This window comes from Opisthocomus hoazin, chromosome 21, assembly GCF_030867145.1.
Source record: "Opisthocomus hoazin isolate bOpiHoa1 chromosome 21, bOpiHoa1.hap1, whole genome shotgun sequence".
Classification (NCBI taxonomy): domain Eukaryota; kingdom Metazoa; phylum Chordata; class Aves; order Opisthocomiformes; family Opisthocomidae; genus Opisthocomus; species Opisthocomus hoazin.
The window spans coordinates 3,756,779-3,776,713 of NC_134434.1; the positions used below are offsets into that span (position 1 = coordinate 3,756,779).

Sequence of the window (19,935 nt, forward strand, 5' to 3'; positions counted from 1 at the left end):
AGACTGGATAACCAAAAGGTGCAATAAATTCTTATCCTTTGGACAAAACTTTTGAGCTGAAACCTATTATAGTCCTAAAGCAGAAGTTATAAGGGATAATTACATTCCATTGCAAAGAAAGAATTATTTTCTCCCTTAAGGAATTCTTCAGTGAAATTCCATACTGAGAATGAAGCAGGATGTCTGATTACACCACTTTAACAGTGGCTGAAACACTTCAAAAATACCTGAAGCAAGATTTTTAATTGAATAGATTTAAATAAGTAATGAAAAATGTAAACCTTATAAGAATTCTGGATAATGATTGAAATACAACAGTGAACATCTCAATATTTCCATGGGAAAGTCTCTACAATTTTTATTATCTAGGCATTAATTATCTAGAGATTGATGAAGCACTAAGCACTGATTACAAAATCAAAGTGATAGAATTTCACATTTTGTGCAATTCTCTTTCACTTCACACTGCTGGAGGCATTTACTCTTCGCTTTCTGTCTTCTTGCCAATTTCACGACTCTTTGCTCGGAGCTTGTTGACCTGTGACTCTGCAATGTCAGCCCGCTCCTCGGCTTCCTCCAGCTCATGCTGGATCTTGCGGAACTTTGTGAGATTGACATTGGACAGCTCTTCCTGGGGATAGGAAAAGAGATAAAATAGGTTTTAAAATGTTTAGTAATGTTCCTACTGTAACACTGCACTGGAAATGCTGTGGTATTTTGTCTTTACATAATGAAAAAAAAAAGGACCATGAGTTAGTGTGTAATTCTCTCTAATATTTGTAGGGGGAATACAAAGAAATAGCTTAAATGTTAAATAGTCAGATGGTTAATAAGATGTACCAGGAATCCCTCTCCGGATATGAAGTGCTAATGCACTTTGGAATTTTCAAATAATTATACATAATTGCAGTTATTTCCATTAAATAATTTTCCACTAATTTACCGCTATAAAATTATGTATTACTATTTTTGAAGGTAAATTTTTTCCTGCTAAGAAGAAAAATGAAATTAAAAAGTGAAAGGAAGCAGAGATCTACTCTCACAATGTTGACCTGTACCTTCACTGCTCTTCCCAGGGATGCAATAATTCTTACAGAAAATGTATTCTACACTCTGAGCTGTTCAGCCAGAACAGCTGTTAAGTTGTTCATTCCTGAGTGCACAGTGAGAAGAAGACAAAAAAGGGTTTTAACAGAGGTACACAGGGGAAAACACAAACACAGAATTCCACCTCCACCTGGACGAAGGGTGACTCTACAGACAGCAATACTTACAGCCTCCTCAGCTTGTCTTTTGTAGGATTTCACTTTCATTTGAAGCTTGTCCACCAGATCCTGGAGCCTGAGAACATTCTTCCTGTCTTCTTCAAACTAAAGAGAAGGACAAGTAAGAGAAACATCTTTTTGCCCCTCCACTTTAAATGTCCTCTACATGAGAGTAACATTCCTTATAGACCATTGCAGTGCAGTAAGACAGAGGTGATAAGCTGAATCTTCCTAACATGAGCAGAAATAATTTCTTCTCAGTCTTCTTTTTAACTGTGTGACTCAGGATGAAAAGAAATTCCCAAGGGCTACATTTTGTCTTCCTGCAAGAAGGGTGTGTGAGCTCAAGGAGGCCTTCTGCCTTACCTGGTAGGTCAGCTCCTTCACCCTCCGCTCGTACTTGCGCACACCCTTCACGGCTTCAGCGCTGCGCTTCTGCTCAGCATCAACCTCCCCTTCCAGCTCCCGCACCTGCAATGACAAGCCCATCTTTGGAGATTCTCTGGTATCTTTTCAATGAACATGTTCACCCAGGCACAAATAAAAGCCCTACGCACTCTGGCCTCTAGCTTCTGGATTTGCTTCTTGCCTCCCTTCAGTGCCAGCTGCTCAGCCTCATCCAGACGATGCTGCAGGTCCTTCACTGTCTGGTCCAGGTTCTTCTTCATCCTCTCCAGGTGGGCGCTGGTGTCCTGCTCCTTCTTCAGCTCTTCTGCCATCATGGCTGCCTGGAAAGCAAAAGGTCAAAGCCATTTTGGAGCTGGAGACTTTTTGGAGGAGAATACATCCACCATCAGCAGTGAAAGGAGCCCCCGACTCACATCTGTGATGGCCTTCTTGGCCTTCTCTTCAGCATTGCGAGCTTCCTGGATTGTATCTTCCATTTCACTCTGAATTTGGGTGATATCTGTTTCCAGCTTCTTCTTGGTATTGATCAAGCTGGTGTTCTGTTGAACAGCATCAAGAGGGGTTTTTTTTGTTAGCTCATTATTTCAAATCAAGTATATTACAGGATTTTGAATTATTTGTGACTAATTGTATGAAAAATTGATACCACAGATTTTTCTGTAAAATTCTTATCACTAGGGAATAATGTTTTTTTCTCCAACAATTAATTTTATTGATTTGAGAAAGAGTACTTAGAAATAAAATCTGTGCCACATCTCATTCACCAAGACTGACACAGCAAAGTAGTAAGAGTGAAGGAAGTCAGTGAAATGCCTTCTCTTCAACATAATTAGGGAAGAGTAATCTATTCTCATCAACAGAGAAGAAAAAAATTTGTAATGTAGGTGGGATGGATTCCTTCCAGAATCTTTTCAGCATTTGAAACCAGAGAATTTCCATCAATTTCAGCACTTGACTGCTGGATGACTGCTATGACATGTAGCTCATGAAAAGTCTGCTTGACATGGGCTACATCAGTGCCAGGAGTTCGTCCCCACTTTCTTGATAGATTGGACAAGCACATTTTTTAAGGAATATGAGGATTCCATAGTGCTACATTTCAACTGAGCAAGGAATAAATGTTGCTGTAGTCTCAGGGCTTCAGTCCCTGCCTGCTCAGATAACAGACCATTTGGTACGTGTGACTAAATAATCTGGTCCCTGTGACGAAGTGTCTTTCCTTTGGAGATTATGTTAGGATGCAGAGAATGTAGAGGCACGGATTTCATGGACTGTAACCTGGGAACACAGGCAGGGTACACACTTCTTCAGTAAAGATCCATTTTAGTACCATGATGATTACTTCAGAAAAGAAGTTGAGCCTCCAGTGGTGACTGGAATAAAGCATACAAGTGTTCTCCTACTTGTCAAGAGTGCCATTTCTCACTAAATGACCTCACCTGGCTATGGAGGAGCTGCACACGCTCACTTGCATCCATCAGTTCCTGCTCAGCCACCTTTCTACACCTCTCTGTTTGTTCTAGTGCTGCCCGTAGCTCCTCAGTTTCAGCCTGCAACAAGTTTGCTCTGCGCTCCACCATGGCCACCTGCTCCTTCAGGTCCTCCTGTGTTCTGAGACTATCGTCCAAGTGTATCTGGGTGTCCTATAGAGCCATTGAAAGAAATTATAAGCAGAATCAGAGCTGTTTGGCACTGAAAATATCAGCTAGGAAATTTCTCTGTATGCAACTTTTGTTCAACGGACCTTGAGCACTGCCTGTGTGTTTCTCAGACTCTTCTGTGCATCCGCAGCCTGGTGGTTGGCATGGCTCAGCTGGATCTCTATTTCATTCAGGTCTCCCTCCATCTTCTTCTTCAGCCGCAGGGCTTCATTCCTGCTCCTGATCTCAGCATCCAGGGTGCTCTGCATGGACTCCATGACTCGGAGGTGGTTTCTCTTCATCTGGTCAATCTCCTCGTCTTTCTCTGCTATCTTCCTGTCAATCTCAGACTTCACCTGGTTGAGCTCAAGTTGGAGGCGCAAGATCTTCCCCTCTTCGTGTTCAAGGGAAGCCTGGAAAAGAATAAATCAGAATACTTTTAATGTGACAAATATTGAACTTGAAGCTCAAAGAAAAAAAGGGTGCCATGTTTAGGTAACATCTCTACACTTTTAAACAAACTATTTTACTCTTGTGTCTTGGAATGACTTCACAGTACTTATAATGTGATAGACATCAAAGACCTGTAAGAGAGCAATGCTGGGTACCTCAGCTTCCTCCAGTGAGGCTTGGAGTTCAGATTTCTCCTGCTCAATCTGCTTCTTGACTTTCTCCAGCTCGTGAATAGCCTTTCCTCCCTCAGCAATCTGCTCCGTAAGGTCAGAAATCTCTTCTGTGGGAACAAAGACCAGCAGCATGGTCAGGCACAGAGCCACATGGGAAGGGCCCTGTCACACCAAGGTGACAGGCATCTTTGCAGACCTGCAGGCACAGAGCCACATAGATAAGCTTGTGAGAAAGCCCTGCCAGGATCAGAGGGCCAGGGACTTACGCTGCAAGTTCCTGTTCTCACGTTGCAGCGTTTCCAGGTGGTCCAAGGACTCCTCGTAGGCATTCTTCATCTTAAACAGCTCCGTGCTGAGAGAGCGAGACTCCTTCTGGGAGGCTTCCAGCTCAGCCTGTGTTTCCTCATACTTCTGCTTCCACTCTGCCAGGATCTGAAGAGAAACAAGGCATGAGTATGGATGTGTCAATCAGGAGGGCACGCTCTGCCCAGGAACCAATGAAGAGCCCAAAAGACCTTGTCAAAGTTCTTCTGCTTCTTATCCAGAGCTGCGCAGGCAGCATTGGATCGCTCCACATCAATCATCAAGTCCTCCACTTCATTCTGCAGCCTCTGCTTTGTCTTTTCCAGGGAGGCACATTTGGCATTCACAGCTTCGACGTGTTCCTCCGCGTCCTGCAGGCGCTGTGCCAGCTTCTTCCTGGGAGGAGATAAGCACAGCTCATGGTTTGAGAGCAAATGGGAGCCTGTGGTGTGCAGCCAGTTTGTTTTTCACAGGAGCACACTTTGCCAATTGGTAGCATGTCAACCTCATTTACACAAAGTTGTAGGACCTCTCCCAGCCAGCCGCTGTATTTTTATGTCTGAATCCTGGTGTACAGCAATTCTTTCTCTGCTCATCACTGCTGTTCACACTAGCATCTCTGTGTTGCTCTCCATCTCAAGAGTTTTGCTACTTCCATTTCTCCCCAATGAATACCTGTTCTCAGTTATATTTCCGTTCTTCCTGCCACCCCACCCCAAAGCAAACATTAGTGTCTTCCTGGCAATATCAAGGTGGTCTCCTCAATTTTCTGTTCTCAGTCTCTGCTAGCCTTCTCTGCACTCCTTACATACTTGGCTTCCTCCAGCTCCTCCATGCGCTGAATAGCATCCGTCTCATATTTTGTTCTCCACTGGGCCACTTCGCTGTTGGCCTTGGACAGGGCACGCTGCAGCTCCCCCTTGGCTTCCTGCTCCTCCTCATATTGTTCCCGGAGCAAGTCACAGTCATGGCGAGCAGACTGCAAGGCGTGGGCCAGGGCATTCTTGGCCTGGGGGAGAAAAAGTAGTGCGACAATGGATGGAAATATCCCAGGAAATCTCCCATGTTGATGGGCACCGGATTATTCTGCTGTAATTATGGTGGCAAGCTACTGAATGAGAAAGGAAGTTCAGGCACTCTGCAGAAGAATTAATGAATGGACTATAGAAAATGAGGAGCAAAGCTAATAAGGGAAGACTGGCACAGAATTACCTAAGTGTTTTTTTTCCTCCCTCTCATCTTGTTGATCCTGTAATTTCATGTCTCTGAAGCTTCTTCTACACAGGTAGAGTCCAATGGATAAGACAGCATTTGGAAAGCCTTCTCACCTTTATCTCTTCTTCTAAGTGCCTCTTGAGTTCCTCAATCTGTTGGGTGAATGCTTGCTTGCCTCTTGACAGCTGAGAAATCAGAGCATCTTTCTCCTCCACTTGGCGTGAATATTCACCTGGGAAAGTTTAGATGAATAAAAGAACCTTTTTATGACTTTTTTAAAAGTTGTAACCTTGATAATTAAATGTATATAAAAATATTTTGGGTTAAACAAAATTTTATTTCTTTCATGGAATCCTAATCACTGATGCCTATCCACATCTCTGAGTATGCCAAAATATTTATCTTAGAGGCAAGAAAAGAGATACATCATGCTCCCTTGTGCAATATCTGACTAGTGTTACTGTACGTTTGCACAAGTCCAGTGGTCACGTCGAGCCTTGAGCTTACAAAATGGGTACTCTGGGGTGTAAGTGCTCAGGTATATCACTGTCGTCTCTTGAATGTCTTCTGGGAAGCAGAAGGATGAAGTCCAGGTTATGAGATGGATGGATTACTCTTTGGAACTCCAGTCACAGAATCATAGAACAGTCCAGGTTGGAAGGGACCTTGAAAGCTAATTTGGTTCAACATTTCATTGGAAAGGGAGCCTAGATGAGATTATCTAGCACCCTGTCCCGTCATGTTTTGAAAATCTCCAGTGATGGGGAGTCTACCACACCCCTGGGGAGGTTGTTCCAGTGACTGCTTGTTCCAGTCCCTTAATCATGCTATTGGTCCTGCTCCAGGATGTCTGTATCGCCCTGCTACTGGGGAGCCTTGCGCTGGACACAGCACTCCAGGTGTGGCCTCACCTTTGCTGAGCAGGGGGAAGGATCACCCACTGTTAACCTGCTGGCAACAGTTCTAATGCAGCTCGGGATTCTGTTGGCCTGCTTTGTCACAACAGCATGTTTCTGGCTCTTGTACAACTTAGCTTCCACCATGACCCCCAGGTCTTTTTGACTCTTTTTTTTAAAGCCCTGGGTCATATACAGTGTTCTCTTAAAAAATGCAAGTGTCTTACCTGATTCCGTTTGTAGCCGAGCTCTCTGAGCACTAATGTCATTAATTGTGCGCTGTTGTTCCTCTTCCTTTGTCTTAATCTCACTGAGTTGATCTTCTAGGGAGCGACACATCTTCTCCAGATTAGCCTGTTTTCATGAAGAACAGAATGAAAGATAGTTGGTGGCTCGAGACATTTATTACTGAGAATCCGAAGTCTTAAAAAGGGCAAAAAAAGAAGCCAGTGATTTAGAAGTAAAGTCAAAATGTCTCCGTTAACTGATACATCTTTCTATGAAATTTGCATCCCTAATTCCAACATTTGTATAATTTATTACTGTACACTCCATTTTTTCCATAGATAAAAAGGATGCTGGGACATTGTAATACAAAGAATTATTTAAAATAAAAATCTGCTAAGGTTAGTTTGTTTCATTTCACTACCATAATATTCTGAACAGAGCAATGAAACCCTATAGTTCCTTAGGTTACATGCTTTAGGTGTTTTTTTAGCTCTCACCCAAAGGAAACAATGTATTATTGTACTAATACTGAAATATATAAACTCAAATTCAACTTGTAAAGTGCAACTATTTTTTTTAAAGTACGACTAACATGGATTTCTTTGTTAAAACATAAATACTGCTTTATATTTGAATTAATACAAAGAAATATTTCAGTACCTTGGCTTTGGAGACAGACTCCATGTTACTGGCCAAGTCGTCAATCTCCATCTTCAGCTCGCTCTTCTCCTTCTCCAGCTTCTGCTTCACTCGTTGCAGGCTGTCGATCTGCTCCCCAAGCTCAGCTGTGCTGTCCGCATGCTTCTTCCGCAGAGCAGCAGCCGTGGCTTCATGCTGCAGCGTGGCCTCTTCGAGGTCACGGCGCATCTTCTGAAATTCTGCCTCACGCTTCTTGTTCATCTCAATCTGAGCTGCAGTAGCCCCTCCTGCCTCTTCCAGCCGCTCGCTGATCTCCTCTAGCTCCCTGGAGAGGTCAGCCCGATGCTTCTCTGCTTTTGCGCGAGAGGTTCGCTCTGCCTCAATTTCCTCCTCCAGTTCCTCAGTACGAGCCTGGGGAACATCAGGGACCCTTCACACCCATGCCCTCCTCCTTCCTGACCTGAGACTGGGTCAAAGAGGGGAAGGAACAGAGCCTTGCCTGCAGCTCCTTGATCTTCTTCTGTAATTGCATGCCCAGGGCTTGCTCATCCTCGATTTTGCTCTGGATTTGGCTGATTTCAAAGTCTTTCCTTTGGGCAAAGCAAACCACGTTACAGTTCAAAGAAAAAAGTCAAGTGCACCAGCCCAGCACTCAGGTGCCCCACAGCCACACTTACTTCTTCAGTTTCTCATCCAGCTGCTGCTTATCATTCTCCAAATCCATTATGGATTCCTGGTTCATCTTCAGGTCTCCTTCGAGTTTCCTCTTAGCTCTCTCAAGGTCCATGCGCAGTTTCTTCTCTTGCTCCAGGGACCCTTCCAGCTACAACGAACAAGATCATCAGTGCTGCACCGGTCAGGACTAACTCCATACCTGTCCTGCTCTTGCTGCATGCCTGTGTGCTTACATCATCCACTTGCTGCTCCAGCTTGGTCTTAGCTTTGGTCAGCGTGTTGACTTTGTCCTCCTCTGCCTGCAGGTCATCCAGTGTCTGCTGATGGGCCTCTTGGAGGGCTTTCTTCTCTTTTGTCAGCTTGGCGATATTCTCGTCCAGGGCTGCCATCTCCTCGGTGAGGTTTTTCACCTTTGAGAAGAAGGGAGCAAGTGTCAGTAAAGGAAGTATGTACAGAAGGCCTCTAACAACACAGTGTACTTTTCTGGAGTGTGAGTGACAGATTCTGCTTTATACCTTACTTTCAGTGGCATGTTTTTCCTTCTCAACCTTGGCCAGTGTTAACTCAAGATCATCAATATCTTTCTTCAGCTCTGAACATTCATCCTCCAGTTTCCTCTTCTTGGCCGTCAGCTCAGCATTCATTTCTTCTTCATCTTCTGCTCTCTCTGTCAGCTCCTTAATTTTGGCTTCCAGCTGGATTTTGGTTTTGATGAGCTGGTCACATCTTTCCTCAGCATCAGCCAAACCATCAGCTTCCTACACATGATTCAATTAAAGAAAATAGTTTTCAAATAATTATTCTTTCTTACCTATTTTCAAACAAGGAATTATTATCTTCAAAGCGGCTTTACAAAATTCATTTTTAGTTAAAACTCGTTATTCTAAGAGTATGAATTTGTTATGGACTGCCTCTAGCCCAGAAAATAAAGGAATATTTTGTGACACTTCAAATATAGGCTCTGAACATTTTTTTTTAAACTTCCTAAGTACTCATGTAACTGCAACATTAATTTGAAGATAGAGCCTGAAATTGGTTATGGTAGTATGTCCCTTGTATCTTTAAATTATTTTACTAATGTTGCATTTGACTGGACTGGAATTTGGCACAGAGTTCTACTGATAGAATCAAGTAGGGAGATTTTTTAGCATATGATATTTAAAACTTCCATGCTAGAAACTCCAACATTTAGCTGAGAAAATAATATTACAACACTCCCCAAAAGATTTACAGAGCCTGAATCTAATTTTTAGTTTTTGCTAGATTTTGTGTTAAGACCACTGTTTCAAAGGCAGTGGTTGAATCCGGCATGTTTCTAGCCCTTGTGTTCAAGAAGAGCAGTTTGAAAGGGACAATGGTATTTACCAGGGCAGTATCAATTACCTGAATTTACATGCATTCTAAGATGCAAGTTACTAGAAAGTAAACTTTATTTTCTACATACTGCTTGCACTTGTCCTCTTTTTATAGCTGAGCAAGATAGCTAGGTTGGGGTTTGTCTCATGCAGATTTAGGTATCTGCCATGACATCAAGATGCAGTCCATTAAACCAAAAAAATATATGTTTTTGGATGAATTGTATCGTACTCTAAAAGGATTATTCTCTTGTTGCTGAAGATGAAGAGAACCTGAGGCTACTAGCTCAGATGTAAACTTTTAGACTGTAGACATCAGCATGGGGTCAGGGGAATCCTAATCCTTGCTGGTAAAGACAGTTTTAGGGGGATTATTGTTGCTACCTTTTTATTTCCAGGGAAAAAAGGGAGGACTCCACTTTCATCACTATTTTTCCTGAGGATACACGGAACATAAATGCTAGAGAAATACCTGACACACTCAGCCCCTCCTACTCCACCTGTATCCATTTGTGATTCTCCAAATAAGAGGTTATAGGACTTCCCAACTACCTTCATTGATCAGATGATAACATGTCAAAATTATATAGTATATAAAGTTCTATGAAGACATGATAATTGCTGTTGTAAGTTGCCGTGTATGATTTAAAATGTCATAGTGTAAACTACAGTATTTACTAACTGGAAATTGATTACTTCCTTCTTGATTTAAAAGTGTAAGGAATGAGCTGCAGTAATTCATGGAAAATGTATTAATATTTGTAGATTTCACCTTAGCTTTTCTATGTGATTTTCCTTCTTATTTTACAAAATATCTGTATGTTTTTAAAGTAAACACTGTTTTGGGATAATGTGTCTATTACTGAGATATTTGGGATAATTTTACACATGACATTACAAACCAGAAACTTTAGCAATACTCACAGCCTGCACTTGGAGCTGCAAATCGTTTTTCTCCTGAAGCAAAGAAACCATTTTCTCCTCCAGTTCCTTCCTCTTGGCCTCAGACTTTGCAAGTTCTTCCTTGGTTTTCTCAAACTCCTCCTTCATGTTGGCCATCTCCTTCTCAGATTCTGCACTCTTCAGCAAGGGCTTGATCTTGAAGAAGAGCTTCATCCAGGGCCAGTGCTTGACATTCATGAATGCACGGACATTGTACTGGATACAGAAGATGGACTCCCTGAAAGGTAATAAAAAATTTATTATTTTACGTATTTTTAAATTTATAATACATATTTTATATATTGTTATGTATAACCTGAAGTCCTACCTATAATACTTTATACAGTTCTATATATTTGTGAGTATATCAAATATTTATTACATATTTATTAACAACATTTACTGTATTTAATATATAAAAAAATTTATCTCTCTGAAGAAAACTCCCCAGAGTGATTAGATTTTCAACCTGTACGGACACTTTTGAAGCCCAGATGTTTGGCTTACTTTTATGACCAAAAGAAAAGGAACACCTTCAGAAGTTGACTTGGTCCCTTTCATGAAAGTTATCCAAGGGAAGAAGATACTTCTCTTGTACTAGAAGTATGTGTTTCTCACCTTTGATTGTAATGGTGACCTAAAATAATTATCTTAGACTAAATATGTGGTACCTGGACATACATCTAATGTAGCCTTTTACTGAATTTAGCAAAAATTAGTAGAAAGGGTGATATAAGTTTAAAATATTTTTTTTTTTCCTTAAATTGGCATTTTTTACTTCTTCTTCTGCTGCCAGGGTATACTCCCCAATACATCCATATTGGTAAACTGAATTAATGAGAAACAAATGAGATTTGGTGAGAAGCAGCTTAGTTTCATTTTTGTTCATGACATTGGTGTCTAATAAGGATTGGTCCAGCAGGCCAAATAATCATAAGTATCTACCTCCTCTCCATCATCTTCTTGAACTCCACTCTCATCAGGTAACCCCTGCACATGGCTTGTGTGCGGGTGATGAGCTGTGCCAGCTTCTCATCTCTCATCTCCTCCAGGAGTCCCAGCAGCCCAGCTTTGAAGAACACCTTGAGAAAGAGAATGTTGCAGTACGTAACTGTCAGGTATTGCAAGCACAGTACATCAGTGAAGCAGCATTTGTACCTTGGTGTGCCCAAATTTGTACTGGCTGTGGTCCACATTGATGGATCCAAGGAGCTTCTCAGAAGCCTTCTTGCTATCAATGAACTGTCCCTCTGGGATGGCACTGGCATTAAGCACCTTGTACCTATGGGAGGAAGAAGAATATGAAGAAGGTCAGGTTTCTGAAAACTCAGTCAAACCTGTACTATCTGATGCCATTGTTAGGATTCTCTGAAAAAGGATCGAGTGTGGAAGAGAGGTAAAGAAGTCTGAACTCTGTTTCATGGTTTAGAAATCATGTTTTTATGGGTAAATATGTTTTTAGGAGAAACCTTACACTTTCCTTAGTCCAGAAATTCTTGACACAGAATGGGTACTGATTTCCATGATTAGCTGCTGACATACTTCACATGCTCTGTTATCTACTGTCTTGTCTCCAACTGAGAATTTTATGTGCAAGAACAAAACATGTGGGGAGGAGAAGCAATTCTTCATCCAATGCAAATTATTCAGCATTGGTGGATATGGTTGAAGGTGAATGACATCGAATCTGACCTCTGTTTAAAGTCTGCATAGAGTATTCTGCTGGGGAATCCTTTCCTGCAAATTCGAATCCCTTCCAACACTCCATTACACCGCAGCTGATGCAGTACCAGCTCATGCTCCATGGCACCTAATAAATGACATAATGAATTGGTACTTCATTGTACTGCACAGAGAAGAACAGATTTATCACACCTTTGAACTTTAACAACTTACCAGGTGTTTTTGTTTCATTAGGAATAAGGCATCGCACAAAATGAGGATGTGTGCTTCGCAGATTGCTCATGAGCTTGTTTAAATTTTCCTTAAGAGCAAGAATGAAGACTGGGGTTTAAAAATATCACTTACACAATGTCAATATTAGATAGAGTAAAAACACTGCAATGAAACTATGGTAAGTATTTTCTTTACAGAACTTTTGGGAAGTTCTGAAAGAATACTTCCAAGGATTCAATGACAATCCTTCTTTATTAAGAAGCATGTCCCTTTATCCTTTCTGAACATAAAGATTTTGCACATTAGAACAATCTAAATCTTTTCTGAGCTGAATTTTCTGTGTTTTTTTCACAATGATTTTTATAATGATTATTCTACAGTACCCGGAAAAGAGCTGAGACAGTCTGGAAAGAAGAACCCTTCTTCTTGCCGCCCTTCTTGCCACCGCCACCACTCTCTAGACAATAATGTATTTTTTAAAAAGAAATTAACGACAAAAGCACACAGTTAGAATCCAAAGAACTTTTTGTGTTAATCTTAAAAAAATAGAAATGTAATAACGTGATCAATATTTGTAAATGAGTATGGTGTTTAAAGTTACAATGGGAGACATGTTTTTTCAGATGATAACAAAATGAAATCTAATGACTTCAAGCTGAAGTTAAGAAAACACAAACAGGAAATAAAATATAACATTTTTCTTAGTAAGATATTTAAGGAATTAGATATATCACTAGTGAATACACCAAATTAAGTCTTTATGTATCTTTACATCTAAGAGTATGCATAAATTTAGCAGCACGTTGATACAATTTATTGTATTCCCTGAAGTATTTGGGAATGCCACCTATTGCAGAAATGTGGTTTGTCATCTAGCCTGTGTTAATGTTGTAGTACAGCTCTCTGGTCTTGATACCTACAGATCTGTTAAGGTCTCTGGGGAAATGTAATATTCTTTATTAGTCTCAGTGACTGAGTTCCAAAAAGTAGATGAGGTTTTGGATTTTCAATTTTTGAAATGTAAATATTATTGAAAGATTCTTTTCTCTGTAAATTTTAGTAGAACTGATATCAAAGAAATCACCTGCTTCTGCCCCACCAACAGAGGCGAAGAGTAAGGCCAGTGTCTTCAGGGATGATTTCTGGTACAGCCCCACAACAGTTTCGTTCAAGGGATCCTTGTTCTTCTCAAGCCAGCCAGTGATGTTGTAGTCCACCGTGCCAGCATAGTGCACCAGGGAGAAGTGGGCCTCAGCCTTGCCTTTGGCAGGCTTGGGCTTCTGGAAGTTGTTGGACTTGCCTAGATGCTGGTCATAGAGCTTGTTCTTGAAAGAGGTGTCAGTTGCCTTGGGGAACATGCACTCCTCTTCCAGGATGGAGAAGATGCCCATGGGCTGGACGAAATAGCAACATGTGAAGCAAGAAGCAGAGAGAATGTATATGAGAGAGGAATGGAAGATTAAAATCATACAAAAAAACTCTCTTCAGAATGCATAATCTTATTTTTTCCCAGAAAGTGCATTTTGTGAGTGGATATGCCATCAGTTGTAAGAAAACAAGCTCACGCATAAGTTTCAGGGTTGCGCTGTGATAAAGATGTATGAAGTAGAAATTCACTACGTGCACGTTAGTTGAAGACAGAAAGCAAAATGAATGAAATCAGTAGCATTCAGATGTAAGGAGGAGTTTACACTTCCTAAATGCTTTGTCTTGGAAACAAGATAGATAATTTCTTTAAACATATTAAAATAGAAGTTGCTCAGTGTATTTACTCACTCAGCATGCATTAAAAATATATACGTTTTTGTGTATGAACTCCAGAACAGTGACTAGGACTGAAAATTTTGCCCCATATGAATGATATATACCATGCAACAGAATCCCACTGGCGTGACGTAACAGACAAATGAAAATGTGTATGAAATTCTTAAAGACCAGAAAAAATCATGTTGTGTGCTACACTAAGTGTGACTGCCACACATTAGAGTAGTCTAATTTGAGCATATAAGATTCCTTTTACATGTAACTTCTGGAAAACTATTAAGTGTGTAGGGCCCAAGAACCTTCTCAATGAGCTCAATGCAGGCAGCCAGGTCCATCCCAAAGTCAATGAACTCCCATTCAATTCCTTCCTTCTTGTACTCCTCCTGCTCCAGCACGAACATGTGGTGGTTGAAAAACTGTTGCAGTTTCTCGTTGGTGAAATTGATGCACAGCTGCTCCAGGCTGTTGAACTGCAGAATGAAAAGAAATTTACTTACTTGCAAAGTTCAGTTCCAGGAACACTTTCCATCTTCCAACAGGTTTTATTTTCAACCCATTAAGGTCTCCATGACTGAGATCCTGAATTTCTAGTCATGGGACTGGACAGGTGACTGACATATTCCATCCTCTGATATATCTACCCTTTCAGTCACTGACACTTTCTCAACATATTTCAGAGCTCTGAAACAAGTTGCAGAGTGTAGTCCAAGTCCAGCTTTTCATCTGCTTGCATTTGTCTACACTGCCAGTCTTTTACCAAAAATTCAGAGGGAATCTGGCTTCAGCATTAACAAAATCTTCCTTCAAGATGGCATATTTTGACTTTCTCAAAATCTGTCTCTGCTATTATCTATCAATTGTTCAACACTTTCATATCAGTTTTCAATGCAATTTTCACTTCTATATGCAACAAAAGACATCTATACAGCCCTTGTGGGATAATACATACTATGAGAACCAGAAGAGTGCCCTTCCTACAAGAATGTCAGGATTATGCAATAAATAAAAACAACCCATAATTAAAAAAAAAAAAACCAAACCCAAAACTATTCCAATTTCTTAATACCCCTTGTATCAAAATCCTCCTCTTACATCAAAGATCTCAAAGCCAGCAATGTCCAGAACACCAATGAAGTACTGTCTGGGCTGCTTGGTATCCAGCTGTTGGTTGATGCGAACAACCATCCAGAGGAACATCTTCTCAAAGACAGATTTTGCTAGGGCACCCACTGAATTGTATACCTAAGGAAGTGTAAAAGAAAAGTTACCATCCAGGGAAAAAGAGGAAGTTCAAAGTTTTTAATTCATGTCATTTATTTTCTGTCATCAGTTGTTTCTTACCTGCTGCACGGTTTGACCCTTGGTCACATATTCATTCCCCACCTTGACTCGGGGGTAGCAGAGGGCTTTGAGCAGATCTGCTGAGTTCAGACCCATCAGGTAGGCAGCCTTGTCAGCAACTAAGGAAACAAACACAAGCAGGACTCAACACTAGTTCTCCAGTAGATGTATCTTGTAGTAGTTCAGAGTCATTTCTGCAGAAGCCATGTATAATTTGTCATGTACTTTAAAATACTGTATTTTTTATTGATTTACTAATGTTTTTCCCATTTAATTTAGATCATTTGTAATGTAAAGATTCTTCCAAATACTTTTACAATGAACATACAAATTTTGAAACGAGTGACTAGACAGACAAAAGGGCAAAGGGCCATCAAAATGGCCAGTCAAACAACCCGCAATTTCTGAATAAGCAGAAAAGGAAACTGATCAGTAGTCAAATACACTGTACTGGCACTGTCATTAGAGAGAGAGAGACAGATTAGGGAAGTGTTATGCCAAAATTATGAATAGGATATCTCATACAACTTTCACCGTGGGAACACATTCTTCCCGGGGATAAATATCACACACATAGGTCTTTTCCAGCTCTCATTTTCTCTGCATCTAGACTATTCAATGCAAGCACTAAAGCACTGGATATAATCTGTCATCACTTTTCATTTTGCTGCCTGTCTCTTCTCACAGCGAAGATGATAGCAAGCACCAGTACTATTTATAGACTCCTTTAGTGTGAGAAGGCAAAACTCATTGTAGAATATATACAAGCATGCTGGGACTCCGCAGAAAATGTAGAACATACGAGCCACAGCTGCAGTATTAACTGATGATCCTTTATAACTCCCCATGTACAATGAAGCAGCACAACGCTCTCAGTTCAGGCGTTGTGAGTTGTGTCCAGAATGCAGGCTCTGGGGCAGAACAGCTTCAGGGTTTTGGTTTCTTGTCACCTGGAAACAATACCATCAGGAGGTGACTACAGCGGGTAGCGCATGATGGTAGCTATGTGGGTACATGAACTTGAGTCAGTGAGCAGAGTGGCTGTCGGTTCTGTGCCAGGTCTGGGAAGCTGCCTTTCATTACAGCAGCAAAGATTGCTTTGCTTCTGTCTGCCTGCTACTGTGTCAGCCAACGGAAACGTGGTTGAGAATTTGCTGGACCTTGTACTTTGCATAGTTCAAAATAATCTGCATCTTCCACTGAGCTGTGTTCGTCCAGCAAAGTCCTCTGGTTAGGACCTGGTTGTATTCTACAACCCTAGCATCTGGGGGCATGCGCAGCCTGAGCCAATGGTTCTGACCGTGAATTACTGCCTGTGTTCGCGAGTGTTCCAGTGTATACAGTGCTTGGGTGTGTATCGTGCTGGTACCTTCTGTGCCATCCGGCTCTGCCTGTTCCTCACGCTGCTTCTGCTTAAACTTCAGGTTGCCATAGTGCATGACAGCCCCCGTCAGCTTGTAAATGGCGGTCTTCTCATCAGGAGTGAAGCCCAGGATGTCAATGGCGCTCTAACAAAAGTATCATTAGTGTAAGTACGTACCATGCCTGCTAAAGGTCAGAGCCCACCAAGAAAAGTCCTGTGCGTTACTTACATCCGTGGCCATCAGCTCTTCCTGGTCGTTAATGCTGGGAACCGTGATCTCACCTTGACTCACATAGTGATAGTCATACGGGTTGGTGGTGATCAGTAACATCTCTGAAAAGCAGGACAAAACACATACAGATCAAACATAATTGGCACGTGATGGAATTGAGTGTTGTTCAGTGACCTTTGTCTGGAGAAATTAGTGATCTTTCCTACCAATTAGTTCTGGCTTCTTGTTGGACATGATCTGGTAAAATATGTGGTAACTTCTTTCTGCCTTCAGCTGGAAAGTGACTCTGGACTTCTCCAGCAGATCTGGTGAGGACAGAAGGACAGAGTTAGCACGAAAACTGAGGAAGGCTGGAAGGAAAGGGATCAGGCCAAGAGGGTCACTTACATGTTTCAATGTCAGCAGAAGCCAGTTTTCCCGTGGCACCAAAATGGATTCTGATGAATTTACCCTGAAAGAAGCAGAAAAGTCAGTCGAGATATATTTTCTCAATCCTGACTGCAAGAATATTTGAGTCAGTGTGCTGATACCAAAAAAGTGATTTTGTCCCAGGCAACAACTTACAAAGCGTGAGGAGTTGTCGTTCCTCACGGTCTTGGCATTACCAAAAGCCTCCAGCAGTGGGTTGGCACTGATGATTTGATCCTCCAGTGTCCCCTAAAATAGAAATCGTCTTGTCGTGATATAGCTCATAAATAAACAGGACAGTTGCATGTTCCTACCTGTAGGACCTCACCTGCATTTTGCCTGCTGGTTGCTGCTCTTCCTTCTTCCTCTCCCCACTGGCTGCAATTGTTGCAAAGTACTGGATGACACGCTTTGTGTTCACAGTCTTCCCTGCACCGGATTCTCCACTGTCAAACGAAAGAGAGAAGCAGAGGGCGTGTGGTCAGGCAGGAGGTACCCTGGCACCTGGCAGCCCCACAGAGACCTGAGCAGGGAAGTACGTACGTGATGAGGATCGACTGGTTCTCGCGATCTGTGAACGAAGCAGAATGAAAGATAGTGTTAGCAGTTGATCTGGATAACACTGAGCTGAATGCAAAGCAAAGTTCTAAACGGAAGTTAGGGCTTCTCCCAAATTCAAGAGTAGTAGTCCAAGTAGTCCAAGACTACTTTATTCCCTTCCAGGTCCCAACACTAGAAAGTATAAGCCAAACTGGGTGCATAGAGCTGTCAGAGGTATGTTGTTGTCAGACAAGCTGTGTACCCACTTGCCCTTCACACAGTTCTCATCAAGAAATCTAACTGAACTACATATCTGTGTTCAAAATAGAAGATTATATGGAATAATAATTCTTTCTGTCCCATCAGTGGAAAAAAGTAGCAAAGTCAAATAGTATTTCTGTAGTGGCAGAGTGCAGTATTTTGTAAAATAAAGTGCAAATAATACACAGTGCTGACTCCATGCATGCTTCTGGGTCAGTTTCACTTGAAATTAATTCCTGCATAACTCCATCAAGTCCGCAGTCAAACATCTCTGTGGTGTTTTTAGCTGGCTTGTCACATGCTCCAGTGAGATCAGTGGTCGTGTTTCATTTAGATTGCTGTGAGGGAGATCAACCACTCACCAGTCAGCATGGACTGATAGGCGTTGTCAGAGATGGAGAAGATGTGTGGAGGGGCCTCCTGGCGCTTCTTGCCTCGGTAGGCCAACACCACCTCTGCATTGTACACTGGCAGCCACTTGTAGGGGTTGACAGTGATACAGAAGAGACCCGAGTAGGTCTGTAAGGAAAGGGGACAGTATGCTGATTTTGGAGATCTGAGTAAAGCTGCAGGAAAAGGGATAGGTGAATGATATTCTGAGGAGACCAGGACAGTGAAAGAAAATAAAGTGGAAGAATGACCTGTGAGAGTGGGTAAGCCATAGCATACGACAAGGAAAGGTAAAAGTGGGAAGGAGAACACATGCAAGAAAGAAAGAAGAAATAGAAAAATGAGGAAAGAATGCAAGAAGTCAGGAAGCTCTTCAGACAGAGTGAAAGGTGTCTTAAACTCCTCAAAAGCAGGCATTGTCTCCTTCTGCTGGCACTTACGTAGATCATCCAGGCTGCGTAACGCTCTTTGAGGTTGTACAGCACAGCGGGTTCATGGAGGTGGGTCATCATGGCCATGTCCTCAATTTTATCATACTTGGGAGGATTCATGGAGAAGATCTGATCATCCTTCACGGTAAGAGTCTGCCAAAGAAAAGAAGGACATGTATTTGCCATCTAAAAATCCACAGCAGCAATAAACTGTATTCTCAGGTCTTAAATTTATTTTTACTCACTTCTCCACCTTCAGTCTTGACGGTGACCTTTCCTGCCTCTTTGCTTTGGACTGTGCTTTTCACGTAGGATTCCTTTGCATGTACCACAAAGACTGATGACTTGGCATCGAAAGGCTTGTTCTGGGCCTCAATTCTCTCCTTTTCTGACTTTCGGAGGTAAGGAGCCGCCTCCCCAAAGGCGGCCATCTCAGAGTCTGATGACATGGCTGCTGTTTAGTAGGGGTAATGCAGCAAGTATCTGTGAAGGCAGAAAATACATTACAATAGCGCATGATGGAAGAAACTCTCCTACAGCATATTGGGTTAGATGATGCTCTGCTGTATGTATCGGCTGATTCAACTGACTTTTGTTTTTTTGCTAATTCACAGCTGTGTTCTATAATTTTCCTTCCTTTATTTCTGTTTTATGTAGTCACATCTCTAGGCCTACTGGATGACTGCATTTACAGAGGAATGTTTTCTGGTTTTTGGTTGGTTTTTTTTTCATGTGTTGAATTAATAGGACAAACAGATCCTTTCCAAGGTTCCAAACACTGCACTCACTAGATATTCCCAATTTTGGATTTGTGGAAGCCCTCTCATGTCTTTTTCATTTAACACCCTTCAGACTATGAGATCTGTTTACAATGTCAGACTGGAAGAGGCATGGTACACTGGATATGCAGAGAGCTAATATTATTAGCACTTCTCATTAAAGACTTTCCCAAGGGATAAAATAGCCCAAGTTGTCAAATATTTCAATTATTCCACAGATCCACCTGCTAACAAAGCTTGTATGCTCTGCTTTGATCTTGTTCATGACAGAAACTGAGTAATCTTGCATTCATGTTTAAAAAAAAATGTCAGGAACCCTGACATTGCCAAACAATTTT

General features: G+C 41.6%; 1 protein-coding gene across 1 annotated transcript; it reads right to left on the minus strand.

Annotated features, from left to right (window-relative positions):
* Positions 1-478: 478 nt before the first annotated feature.
* On the minus strand, positions 479-19,301 carry LOC104330261 (myosin-1B). The gene is made up of 38 exons (XM_075440713.1): positions 19,064-19,301; positions 18,828-18,971; positions 18,360-18,516; positions 17,740-17,767; positions 17,525-17,642; positions 17,353-17,445; positions 17,176-17,239; positions 16,995-17,093; positions 16,786-16,889; positions 16,563-16,701; positions 15,194-15,312; positions 14,945-15,094; positions 14,152-14,322; positions 13,173-13,482; positions 12,472-12,545; positions 12,089-12,176; positions 11,885-12,002; positions 11,351-11,474; positions 11,138-11,274; positions 10,175-10,430; positions 8,416-8,653; positions 8,129-8,373; positions 7,898-8,043; positions 7,720-7,810; positions 7,242-7,631; positions 6,581-6,707; positions 5,571-5,689; positions 5,055-5,251; positions 4,455-4,638; positions 4,206-4,371; positions 3,922-4,046; positions 3,418-3,726; positions 3,113-3,316; positions 2,087-2,212; positions 1,823-1,993; positions 1,632-1,736; positions 1,275-1,370; positions 479-631 (listed from the first exon to the last, which is right to left on the minus strand). The coding sequence occupies exons 1-38, from the start codon at positions 19,265-19,267 to the stop codon at positions 479-481; spliced, it is 5,889 nt and encodes a 1,962-aa protein (XP_075296828.1). The 5' UTR covers positions 19,268-19,301.
* Positions 19,302-19,935: the final 634 nt, after the last annotated feature.